This window comes from Schistocerca piceifrons, chromosome 4 (genome assembly GCF_021461385.2).
Source record: "Schistocerca piceifrons isolate TAMUIC-IGC-003096 chromosome 4, iqSchPice1.1, whole genome shotgun sequence".
Lineage (NCBI taxonomy): Eukaryota > Metazoa > Arthropoda > Insecta > Orthoptera > Acrididae > Schistocerca > Schistocerca piceifrons.
This window is the reverse complement of record NC_060141.1, coordinates 578,108,533-578,121,695: the sequence shown is the minus strand read 5'-3', so window position 1 is coordinate 578,121,695 and position 13,163 is coordinate 578,108,533. Positions and strand designations below refer to the sequence as shown.

The following is a 13,163-nucleotide window of genomic DNA, read 5'->3' as shown; positions in this document are numbered from 1 at the left end:
CGTTATAGGTACGGTTCTTCCAAATATTGTTGTACCTTCAGGTCTATGCTATCACAACTGCTTTTCATTAGATTTTTACTGGAAACCTCTTCATCGAAAGAAGCCCATAAGGAACTCCTTGCATTTTGTATGAAATGGTACTCATGGCTAGTGTCATTAGCAGGCAAATGATTAGATTGTACGGTCTCTACCACGTTTGTGCACTCTGCAATTAGGCTTGCAACGGCATGTTTTGAATGAATGAGATTCGTAAATGGTAACGTTTAGAATCTTGGGTCAAGACCTGTGGCAAAGGCATGTACTTTGTTTGTTTCTATTAATTGTAGCCAGGATATTAGTGAGTTGTGCAGATGTTGCTCTAGCTCTTGTGCTGTCGTGGTAGCCCACTTCCCATTGCATATGGTTAGGATTAGCTGTCTGATTATTGGAATAGCCTTCGAAAGAGAGGTATAGTTTTCAGTTGAAATTTCACTTGTTACCACTTCAAATGACTCCAGTAAACTTAAACATTAGTTCAAAATTCGCCACTCGTCAGCTGTGAGGTTCTCTACACCTGAATATTAAAATGATAAACAGGCTGCACTGCATTTCTTTTGCTGCACTAGACGTTGTAGCATATAAAACATATTGTTCCATTGGGTTTCAGTTTCCTGAATCAATTTATGAACAGGTTTTTTCATTAGATCCTGGATCTCATGGAGTTTTTCATTAGCATTGCAACATGTTTTAAAAAGGCTAACAATTTCTCTGGCCTTTTCCCACATTATGCAGAGCTCACTGTTGCTGTTCAAAGAACTTTTCACAACTAAATTGATGGTGTGTGCTAAACAAGGCACATGTTGCATATAAATGTTGCCACTGTCAATAAGTTGTACGGCTGCTGTCATGTTACTGGCATTGTCAGTTGTGATGCTTACAACTTTGTTTTCAATGTTCCATTTTGAAATCACGTTATCTAATGCCTCACTAATATTTAGCGCTGTATGCTTTTCCGGGAAATGGAATGTCTCGAGAGCTAAAGCTTTCAGGCACCAATTATTGTTAATTAAATGACCAGTTACAGCAATATATGCCTCACTATTGAGTGAGGTCCAAATATCGGTCATTAAAGAAACAAAAGTAGAGTGTTCCATGGCCAAGTTTACAGCCTCTTTCTGTTTATGGTAATCGTCCTCCATCACGAGGCGCAACTTTTTTCGATTTGGTATCGAGTATTGTGGGTCCGACAGTGAAACAAAACATGGAAAACCAGTGTCCTCGATGACTGAAAGCGGTTGAAAATCATCTGTTATCATGGCCACTGAAGTCAGCGTCATTTACGACGGCGGCTGAGTTTAGGTTCGTTCTGCACATCTGACATCACAAAACACAGTCAGCCAACGAACAGAGAACGACGTTGCCAGAGCTCGACTACAGTGCAGAGCACAGACAAGTGTCTTCAGTTTTAGAAACATTCAGTCACAAATAAAGTAATTGAACAAAAGCAATATCTTGATAGCAGACTTTCTTTTATAGAAAGTTTGGAAAAAGCATTCTTTATACCAACTGTTTCATATTCTATTAATTAATTAAACCAAACAAGCAATAAGCCTCCTAATTCAGGCGATAGCAAGGAAAGGTGTTTGTATCATTCTCACTAACCACTTTTTCGCAATAAAGAACAGCGGTAATTGTTCATTTCCTATTGTACTTCGACAAAACATGAGTAATTCATAGTCATACCAACAGTGTTTGTCGGTGTTTTGCATTATATTTTGAAGACCTCCATGAGTTCTAATAAATGATGAGCTGTGTTAGCGTAATGGTTATAGTGTATGGCTGCTAAGCGAAAGGTTCAGAGTTCAAACCTTCTTTGGTGCCTAATATTTTCTTTATTTAAAAATAATATTGAAGTCTCTTACTTCATTAATTTTATTCATTTGAATGTAATTTTTTTAAATTTCTAGTGGCAACTAAAATCGACCATACAGAAAGTACACGCTATGGACTTTTACCTCTGCAAACTCTTCAAACTTTCATGCAATGGTTTACTACATCTAATGCTGCACAATAACTGCATTGAACATCGAAACAAAATTAAGTCATTTATGGGGGGAAGGTATCAGTCAAGAAGATGTGTAAAAATCATATTTTTGAGCCAAATAGTTTCTGTGAAATTGAATGATAAAGTGTGTCAAAGCAGTCGAAACACCATGTGTTTGCACAGGCGAGCAAAGCAGTGATGACAAAATCGCGCACAGCGCAGAATGTGGGGAGCACGTCTCTGTAGCAGCGAAAGGGTTGATGCGGCCATGGTGGCTTTACTTCATAAACTGCATGCTCCCCCCTAAACATAGGTTTGCGAACTATACTATGGCACTGCTTCTCTTGGTGCATGCAACTGGCAACGCAGCAATCTCCCACGTCTGGGCGGGCATGCGCGAACCGCCAAGATAAAAGAATTGAACTATAGTGCTTCATCTAGCTGTTGTTGCCATTTACTTCCCTCTATGAAGAGAAACGTAAGATTTAGATTAGGGCTCCTGCAAGGGGATACATTATGCTCGACAACTAGTCCAATAAAATTACATATCAAATCGTGCAAAAGCTGGGATAGTATAGGTTTGATTTTGTGGTATGTTGTATGTTATCGGAGTATGATTAAGAAAAAATCAATGTTTTTTTAAGCATGGCAGACCGCTTCGGACACTATCTGAACTTTTGCATTGAATTCACCTTTTGTACCATATGTACCTGGATATTTTGTCTGCCTCGCACTATTGGAAGAATGAGCCTCTGTATCCACGGATATCACTGTTTTATTGCTCGATAAATTGTGCAGTTTAAGATGTCTAATCATGCCCATTGTATTTTTTGATACATTATGGTGGTTTTAACAACAAATGTTGCAAGTAACATTATCTCCACCCTCCGTAAAGTATTGCCAGTACCATGATGTTCGTTTTTGAACGTCCATATTGATTTGAAAAACAACTTTAGTCAAATGAAACCTGAGACATACTAGTTACGAGCACAGCAAGCAGCGAGTGTGTTTGTCTAGCGGTGGTATTCAATTAATAAAACAACAGCGGCATGCAGCAGCACACACCGCCAAGCTGTTTCTCATGAGCTTCTCGAGAATTGCTGGAGAACTAGAGGCTCGAGGAATTCTCGGTGCACTCGAGTTGCCGTGCCTTGCCATCCCATCACTGCCTCACAACAGCAATCCTTCACACTCCTGCCTGTTATCTACACCCCAAACTCCAATAAACCCTGCCCAACATGTACCAGCTCTGGTCATCCCATTGTGAGTGGGTACAATGCTCCCACTGAATGAACGTCTGGATTTGTTGACCAACGGCTCCAAACTATTGTGCAGAACTCCAGTCCTACATTCAAGACACTGCACTCTTCCTTCGCCACCTTTCCATTGTTCTTGTTCCATGACCACTATACACCTTGTTGGTTACAGTGAATGTGATGTCATTATACACCAATGTCCCCCATTCTCATGGCCTTGTGGCTATGGAACACTACCTTTTCCAATGACCTACTAATACAAATCCATTACAGATCTCCTAATATTCCTACCCAACTACACACTGATTCACAGTTATTTCACTTTCAAATGCGAGATCTATAAACAGATCCAAGGTACTACCCTGAGTACTTGTATGGCACCAGCCTAACTCAACTTATTTCTGGTTCATTTGAAGGAATCTTTCCCATCCAACCAACACCTAAAATTCTTGTCTTGTTCACATTCATTGATAACATTTTCATGATCTGGGCTCATGACAGGCACAACTTTCGCTTCTTCCTTCATAACGTTAATACCTACTCCCAAATCTCTTTCACTCAATCATTCTGAACTCAAAAAGCCACCTTCATGGACGTTGATCATAACCTCTCAGATGGTTCCATAAGAACATCTGTACATATTCAATGCACCACCCACCAACCCCACTTTGAGAGCTGTCATCCATGTTATGTCAAAGGGTCTCTTCCTGACAGCTTCACCACCAATGGATGCACCATCTGCAATGGAAATCAGGAGTTGTCTACATATACTGATAACCTTACCAGAGCCTTTGCTTATAGGCAATATTCTATCCAGCTCATCCATAAATCGATCTCCCACACTATCCCCTCCTCTGACACCAATAACCCTGTTAAACATCCACCAACCAGCATTCCTCTAATCGCCCAGTATCACTCTGGCCTTGAAAATCTTTCACCAGGACTCGGATTATATCCCATCCTGTGCTAATATGAGTGATGTTGTACGCAAAATCATACCCACATCATCTAAAGTTAGTGTCCGCTGCACACCCAACCTACAAAATATCCTTGTCCATCCCTAGTCCAACCCCACTTACAATTATAACGAGTCACCTTCCTCTAACATCATTTTTTTTGTAAAGGTATAAGTAATTCTTTTGATTTATACACGTAAGTATAAAATGAACAGGAATAAGAAGTATTACACCACGAAAGTATAAACAGAATTAACTTATGGCTCAGCTCCGCATGCTCAGCAATATGCACTGACGACAGTAGTAGGAGAGGAGGCATTGACCTGTGCACATCCACAACAGACTGGCAGAGGCGATATGTACAAGTACCTAACTTAAATACATCTACTGTCTAAGAACTAAGGGACCTATTGATATATGTACAAAGTGTTGCAATTTTTTCAGTACATTTGCTACTCCATAATGTCTCAATATTTCATGTGTGAGTCTTATAAATTCATCAATATAATCTTCAGGAATACACACACATGCCATTGATCAGGTTTTTCATGTTTCCTATGAAATAAAATGCCCTTGTACTCCTAATACCATTTACATATCTTTCCACCTTCATTTTGCTTAAAATGTTGCATGACTTGATTTCAACTGTGCTCTTGCTGTTGTATAATTTTGATTTGCTTACAAAACGTATGGTAATCAGACTGTTGTGCTGTACCTTGCATTAATAATGTTTTTATTTCTGCATCTTGTTCTGTTCAATGAATACCACTAAACCTAGTGGTAACCTAGATACGACATTTGGAATAACATTTGACTTCCTTTAACAGAAATGATGTGGAAATTGAATTCTTGTAAATATACAGACCATCTAGCTAATCTACAGTGCAATAGTTTTCATGTTAAAAGAAATTACAGTGACTGATGGTCACAGTAAACTTTGGTATTCTTACACCACAAAAAATATCCAAACTTTTTAAATGCCCATATTACAGCTAAACATTTCAATTCCGACACAGAGTAAGATCTTCTTGCTTCTGATAATGTTTGACTAGCAAAATTGATGACCTTGGGTAGTGCTTTACCTTCTTCTTCTCGCATCTGGAACAAGCATGCCCCCAACCCCTGTGATGAGACATCTGTGCATAGACAAAAATCCTTGGACATGTCAGGGTGGCTAAGAATGTTTGCATTGACTAATGTCTACTTAATGTTATTAATGTCCTCCTGACAGTTATCATCCCATAGCCAAGGCCTATTTTTTCGTAGCAAGTTGAGTAATGCATCACTGTTCATCAGTTTCTGTGGTACAAATTTATGAAAAAAGGATGCTAGTCCTAAATAAGCTTTTATTTGTTTTTGATGCCTTGGAGCTGGACAATTGGGTACATCAAGTTTTTTTCAGATCAGGTTAGGTACCTTGTTCTGACATAATTTGTCGTAAAAATTTGACTTGTTCCTTGCCAAAACTAGACTTTTTTTTAAAATTGGCTGTTACTCTGTATTCTGCAAATCATTGAACTACCTGTTCAATCAGCCTGATATGCTCTAACCGAGGTGGCTATTAGCATGTTGTCTACATAAATAGTGACTTTGCTAAATAATTCTGGTCCTAAGACCTTGTCGAATGCAGATATAAACATGCCTGTGCCAATGTTCAGTCCAAAAGGTAGAACATGGAATTCGAAACTTCTGCCACCAGATGTAGGAAACTGTCGATATCTCATCAAACCTTCGTCAGCAAAAATAGTTGATAGAACACGAGTAATTTTCTGTTGTATTTACACTCCTGGAAATGGAAAAAAGAACACATTGACACCGGTGTGTCAGACCCACCATACTTGCTCCGGACACTGCGAGAGGGCTGTACAAGCAATGATCACACGCACGGCACAGCGGACACACCAGGGACCGCGGTGTTGGCCGTCGAATGGCGCTAGCTGCGCAGCATTTGTGCACCGCCGCCGTCAGTGTCAGCCAGTTTGCCATGGCATACGGAGCTCCATTGCAGTCTTTAACACTGGTAGCATGCCGCGACAGCGTGGACGTGAACCGTATGTGCAGTTGACGGACTTTGAGCGAGGGCGTATAGTGGGCATGCGGGAGGCCGGGTGGACGTACCGCCGAATTGCTCAACACGTGGGGCGTGAGGTCTCCACAGTACATCAATGTTGTCGCCAGTGGTCGGTGGAAGGTGCACGTGCCCGTCGACCAGGGACCGGACCGCAGCGACGCACGGATGCATGCCAAGACCGTAGGATCCTACGCAGTGCCGTAGGGGACCGCACCGCCACTTCCCAGCAAATTAGGGACACTGTTGCTCCTGGGGTATCGGCGAGGACCATTCGCAACCGTCTCCATGAAGCTGGGCTACGGTCCCGCACACCGTTAGGCCGTCTTCGGCTCACGCCCCAACATCGTGCAGCCCGCCTCCAGTGGTGTCGCGACAGGCGTGAATGGAGGGACGAATGGAGACGTGTCGTCTTCAGCGATGAGAGTCGCTTCTGCCTTGGCGCCAATGATGGTCGTATGCGTGTTTGGCGCCGTGCAGGTGAGCGCCACAATCAGGACTGCATACGACCGAGGCACACAAGGCCAACACCCGTCATCATGGTGTGGGGAGCGATCTCCTACACTGGCCGTACACCACTGGTGATCGTCGAGGGGACACTGAATAGTGCACGGTACATCCAAACCGTCATCGAACCCATCGTTCTACCATTCCTAGACCGGCAAGGGAACTTGCTGTTCCAACAGGACAATGCACGCCCGCATGTATCCCGTGCCACCCAACGTGCTCTAGAAGGTGTAAGTCAACTACCCTGGCCAGCAAGATCTCCGGATCTGTCCCCCATTGAGCATGTTTGGGACTGGATGAAGCGTCGTCTCACGCGGTCTGCACGTCCAGCACGAACGCTGGTCCAACTGAGGCGTCAGGTGGAAATGGCATGGCAAGCCGTTCCACAGGACTACATCCAGCATCTCTACGATCGTCTCCATGGGAGAATAGCAGCCTGCATTGCTGCGAAAGGTGGATATACACTGTACTAGTGCCGACATTGTGCATGCTCTGTTGCCTGTGTGTATGTGCCTGTGGTTCTGTCAGTGTGATCATGTGATGTATCTGACCCCAGGAATGTGTCAATAAAGTTTCCCCTTCCTGGGACAATGAATTCACGGTGTTCTTATTTCAATTTCCAGGAGTGTATGTTATTGTAGTTACCTGTAACCACAGTTGGTAATTGCTCAGGTGTTGGAGTTGACAGGCTGGATAGGACAGCAGAAAGAAACATGTACATAATAACTGAAATGATGAGAGACCAAAATGGTAACAACTACAGAAACAGAAATACTGGTAACTTAATCAGGGTCAAAATGGTAATAGAGACAGAAATTTTGAATCTCAACAGAACAGGAATATTGGGGATAACCATGGGAAATATAATAGGAGAAACAATCATAGAGGCAACTATTGGGAAAACGGTTGTCCACAGTTTTGGGGCGAGGAGACGCAAGAAGTACAGGACCCCCCCAATTTACACGTACATTTAGACAATAATAATAGTACTAACAATGTAGCACAGGTATCTGAAGTTGAACAATGGAACGTCAGATTTCTCATTTATGTTTTGATGAAAAGAATTGGAATACTATGTTTAATTATAATGATGTAGATACTAATAATAGACCAGAATGTGAGAGTAATGAGAATTTGGGCATAGTGTGTACTAATGATTTCTTCTCTTGATCAAAAAACAGCGTTGTTGATATACGTAAAACAGGTAACAACTGTATTGGATCTGAATTAGGTAGTATTTTCTTTTTATGTAGATTGAATTAGAACTGTGAAATGACTGAGGTTGGTAAGTCTGAGACTGGTAGCTTATTGCAAATGAATGTAGGTGATGTGTGTGACTTTGATGGTAATGAGACTTGTATTGTTAATGATGCTATTGGTGAAGTAGTTTTGGAAGAATATTGTGATGGTGGTGATGATGATGATGATGATGATGGTGGTGGTGGTGGTGGTGGTGATGGTGAGTATTAGGTTTTTGTGGAGTTTAAGAATAATGAAGTTTCAGAGTTATTTGCGAATACAGGTAAGGTAAGTGATGTTTGTGGTGATGTAAGTGAGAGTCATGGAATACCAGTCCAGTCAAAGCAATTTTTCAATAATGGCATGCAGAGTAATGATTCAAACAGTAAATGTGAGTTACCTGTAAGCCGAGAGAATAAAGGTGAAAATTTTTTGAAATTTGTTTGGGACCAAATTGATGGTAATTCTGGAATAATTTAGCTGTCGTTAGTCAAAATCTGTATCCAAATTGGCGGAATGAAGTGAAAGAAGATCTAAGTAGAAATTGTACTTTTGACAGTAAGGTATTTTGTGTTGCTTCTGTAATGCATGATGTTTATTGTGCTATGGACTCCATTCAGTGTCTTCAATATTTACCTGACAGCATGTGTAACCAAAGTAATGTTATGATACCAATAAAGTTGATGAAACTCTGCAAAAGGAGTGTATACATAGAATTTGATGAAATTGAAAGTGATCTTTTACACGAAGTGTCTAATAACAGAGATGATAATTCAGATTTTCGATGTCTTTACATTAAGATTAAGATTGATCAGTGGGAAGGCAACTGTTTGATTGATGCAGGTAACCTGATTTGTTGTATATCTGAACAATTTAGAGATGAGATCTGGTATAGTAAGAATTTTGTGGAAATCTCCATTGCACATGTAAATATAAGAGGAGCTACTGCTAAGCAAAGCAAATATGTTAAATGTCAAGTACTGTTAACATTTAGTATAGAGGTCAAGATATATGAACATGGATGCATAATGACACCTAGTTTATAAGGAAATATTCACTACGTTTGTAGATTTATAACACTATGTGATTGTGTTTTATTTGCCATGAATTTAATGTGTAAGATCATGTAGTTTTATCTATTGATTGAGGCAGATGATGAAAAAACAGGGGGATAGGAGGAAGTAGAGACATGATTGTAAAGGTAGATTTTCTAAATTTGAATTACGAGATCTTGTGTTGGTGAAAGCCAAAGTTTTGATATACATGATCCATAAGTATCTGATTTTTGTTTGTTTGTTCTTTTTTCCATTGCCATGAATTTAGTGTGTAAGATGATGTGATTTTTAGAGTTCTATTTTATCCATTGACTGAACTTAAATCTAACTATAGACTCATAAGACTATATAACTTCATTTTGTTTGTATGGAATTTAGTACGTAAGATGTTGTGATTTTTAAAGTTTTGTCTTATCTGTTGAGTGGGTTGAAATCTATGATACATTATTTAATTATGCTCTGCAATAGATTTGTTCTTTAGAATTTAATACATATATGCCATGAGACTAAATGAGTAGATCCTTTTGCAATTTTAAAATGGGAAAATATTCGTAATTTGGACTGTAGAAATTAGTAATAATATCTGAGCATTTCTGTGTGTATTACCCTATTAGTCCATTTTTATTGCATTTTACTCTGTTTATTAATGTTTCATATGTGAACAATTTTTAATTGCACCTGACATAAATCCCACATAACTGACTATGGAAAATATCCAAGGAGAACATATCAAGTGTGATGTGAAGGAGGTATTGAACAACATATTTATACAAAAAACAACATTTCAGGATATGATGTGAATGCTAGACAGGAAGTTACCTAACTGTTGGAGAATGTGATGATAACTCTATAACTCTAAGGAGGAAGCTGAAATGGAATGTGTATTGTAACTGATATTAGTTAATTGTTATCCAAAACTGCTAAAGACAGTGTTATTCACCATAAATGCATTTTTTTGGGTCTCTTTTTGTTTTGGGGGGGGGGGGGGGACGGATTGACTCTCCAATCACTATGTAACTTCAACTCAGAACGTATTTTTTTTTTATCAGCTGTAAATGAATTTTCTGGCTCTTTGTGTATGTTAAGTTACTGTGGAAGGAATTTACTAATACGGACAATATAATAAGATGTATACATGTCTGCTTTCATACTCTGATTTTGGTTCTCAAGCTACTGGCTTGTATCATCATTCAAAGCTAATTTATGACTATCTTTACCTGAATTTATTCTGAGTATTGCAGTATTGTATCTGATTGGATCTTGAGTTGTGGACTCTGTTTTGGGTACCCCTGGTCATCGCAACTGGGAGAGTGTGTACTCAAGGAGAGCGTACAACCACTGATTGAAGGTAGATGCTTTTCACAGTTAGCCTTTGCATATGATTGAACTTACTGATAGGATTACGAACTTTATTCATTTTGTTGTGTCAAAGCATTTTTTGCTGGTTTGTACCTGGTGTAGTTTGGATTCATTTTTCCATTATTTTGTTCTTTTATGAGTCAACACATCTGTAGGTACTCTGGTTGATGTGGCTGATTGATTTTGTACAATATGCCTACTCATGATTGAGTATATTCATCTGGTCTGCGCCCATCATTGTGAGTTTCTTGAGTCGGCTCACTCATTGTACACTTAGGCTCTGAAATTTTTCTCTTCTCTTTTGAAGGTTTGATTGTATAGATCTTAACTTTAAATTTATAAATTCCAGTAATTTACATTCTTTCTATAATTATCTCTATAGTTTAGTGATGTAATGTTGTAGTTGTATTATTTCTGTTGTGACATTATGTTCCACAGATATGAAAACCTGAATGCCATTTCCTGATATATGTATAGATTATGATTTTTATAGTGGATATTTTTTGTATGTTCTCTATAATATGTTATGTATCAGATACTTCTATTACATCCATCTGCTACCTGTATTACAATAATAAAAAATGGATACATACATCATTAAAATGGAAAAATTAAAGGACAATGCAATTCCATTATTATTAAATGTTCTGTGTGTATGAAATTGTGCTATTATTCATTCACTTCACCTTGCATTGTTCCTCTTTGCTTTCTTCTGTGTCCATCACTATATATATTTTAATTATATTTGTCATCCTCTGAAAGCTTCTGATTCTTGGTAATCACGTGAAAATATGTCCGTGGCCTTCCTTTCCTACATTTCAAATATAGATGGTGGCAGCAAACTCCACGGAACACAGTGCTTCTCAAGATGATATAAAACATGAAGGAATTCACCCCAACTTGGCTTCACTTCACTTCAGTGAAAATACTTAACATTGTTATTAAGTCTACTCTTATTAAAAATCACATATAAAACAAAACACTCAAAGCACATCATACTCTGAGCAATACATCTTAACCATCATTTTACATACGAGATAGTGAAACAAAAATCATGTATGAAAAAGTGAATGTTGTTTTTGTTCATTTGTATGCACCTTATTGCACATTCATAATTTTTGTCTTTGCCAACATTTGGTCTTTGATTCTGTCATTATTACTGTTTCATTTTAAATAAATTTTAAGTTTACCATATGGGGGGGTCTTTCATTATGTACCTATACAATTTCCCCCACACTTTAGGTTGACATAGTATGGAGATGTACAGTGTTTTTGCAGGTATATAACTTATATTTACATTTGCCAATAGGGGTTGATACCCTTTATTTGTCAGCTTCTCTTTTATTTAAGGGAATGGATATGTCAGCTTATCCTATGTATGTTCAAGTTCTATAGGAAATTAAAAGGTTACTTACATAATATGATAGTGCATTACATATTCGAATTTACATATTCGAAATTAATGCGCTGACAAAAATGTTCAGTTTGCTTTGGCCTCACTGCCAGGTTTTTTGCCTGCACACTAGTAGGTTTGAGGCTAAGCACAAGTCACTAATGGTCAACATGCTAGTTGCTACCATTGTATGTGCGTGCACTCATTTCGTCATTTCACATTGAGAGTCACACTTTCACCATTGAATATTAAAAAATTGCCGTGGCATTTGTCTTCATTCTGAGTGCAGTGTGTGTGCGCTTGTTGTTCAAAATCTGACACTGTGGCAGAACATCTCCACTATTATCTGTTGTACTTGCATTTTTAGCGAAGAGAACCCTAGCCAACAGCATCCATCAACAAGGTAAGTACTGGCTCGAACAACTATAGATCACTTATTAATGTATCAGGTGTGGTGAGACACAATACTCAGAGATTACTTCATTGCACACCTATGTTAATGGCACAACACTTACTGTCCACAATGTTGAAAGACTCACATTGCCATCCAAAACATTGTACAAATTGTTTGTCATTAAAATTCACTCCTTTACATGGAGTTTGGTTTCCAATGAAAATTCATACGATTATTGAGTTACAATAACATATAACAGGATAGCTTATGCCTATGTCTGACATTCCATCCATCACTTATACTATGAACATACATTTCTTAAGTTTTAAAACTTTTCATTTTTCATTAACTGATTTCTGTTACTACAGTTTTTTTTTTTGTAGTTTTAACTTATCTTTGTTCACTTCACATATACAAATTAATTACATTATGGTACAACACATGCATGTGACATATTTATACTTCATTTTACAGATAGGCTTTTATCAGTTATGGGAGCTCATTTCTTCTTTAGGTAGAGAAGTGAGAAAAACATTTAAAATAGGATTTAAAATAGGATTAAAACATTACCCATTGTTGGCCTAACTACATTTGGCACTGCCTCCTTTGCATGGGAGGGAAGGAAGGAAATACTAATTTACTGGTTCAAGGATTTATGAGGAAATGTTACTTGTATAATCATGGACTAATTGCAAAGGAACTCTTATTTCAAGGGCACGATGTGTACTGACTAATCATTCATGTACTATCATGTTTATTTATGCACTAATGCTGTTTACTTCAATTCATGTGTAGCTTAGCGTTAATTATAAAGGAGTTTCATTCTTACTCCTCTCAAAGTTTTCAAAATTTGTGCAAAGAATGAGAACTTTAATGGTGATGTGTGGGAGGGTAAGAGTACACAATCCTGCCA

General features: G+C 38.5%; 1 protein-coding gene across 1 annotated transcript; it reads right to left on the bottom strand.

Moving 5' to 3' along the window:
- Positions 1-560: 560 nt before the first annotated feature.
- Positions 561-1,316, bottom strand: LOC124796017 (E3 SUMO-protein ligase ZBED1-like). The gene has a single exon (XM_047260101.1). The coding sequence runs from the start codon at positions 1,314-1,316 to the stop codon at positions 561-563; it is 756 nt and encodes a 251-aa protein (XP_047116057.1).
- Positions 1,317-13,163: the final 11,847 nt, after the last annotated feature.

What these genes read in the sequence shown, in the direction of transcription:
- LOC124796017 (XM_047260101.1), bottom strand. Translation starts at nt 1,316, where the DNA reads ATGACGCTGACTTCAGTGGCCATGATAACAGATGATTTTCAACCGCTT.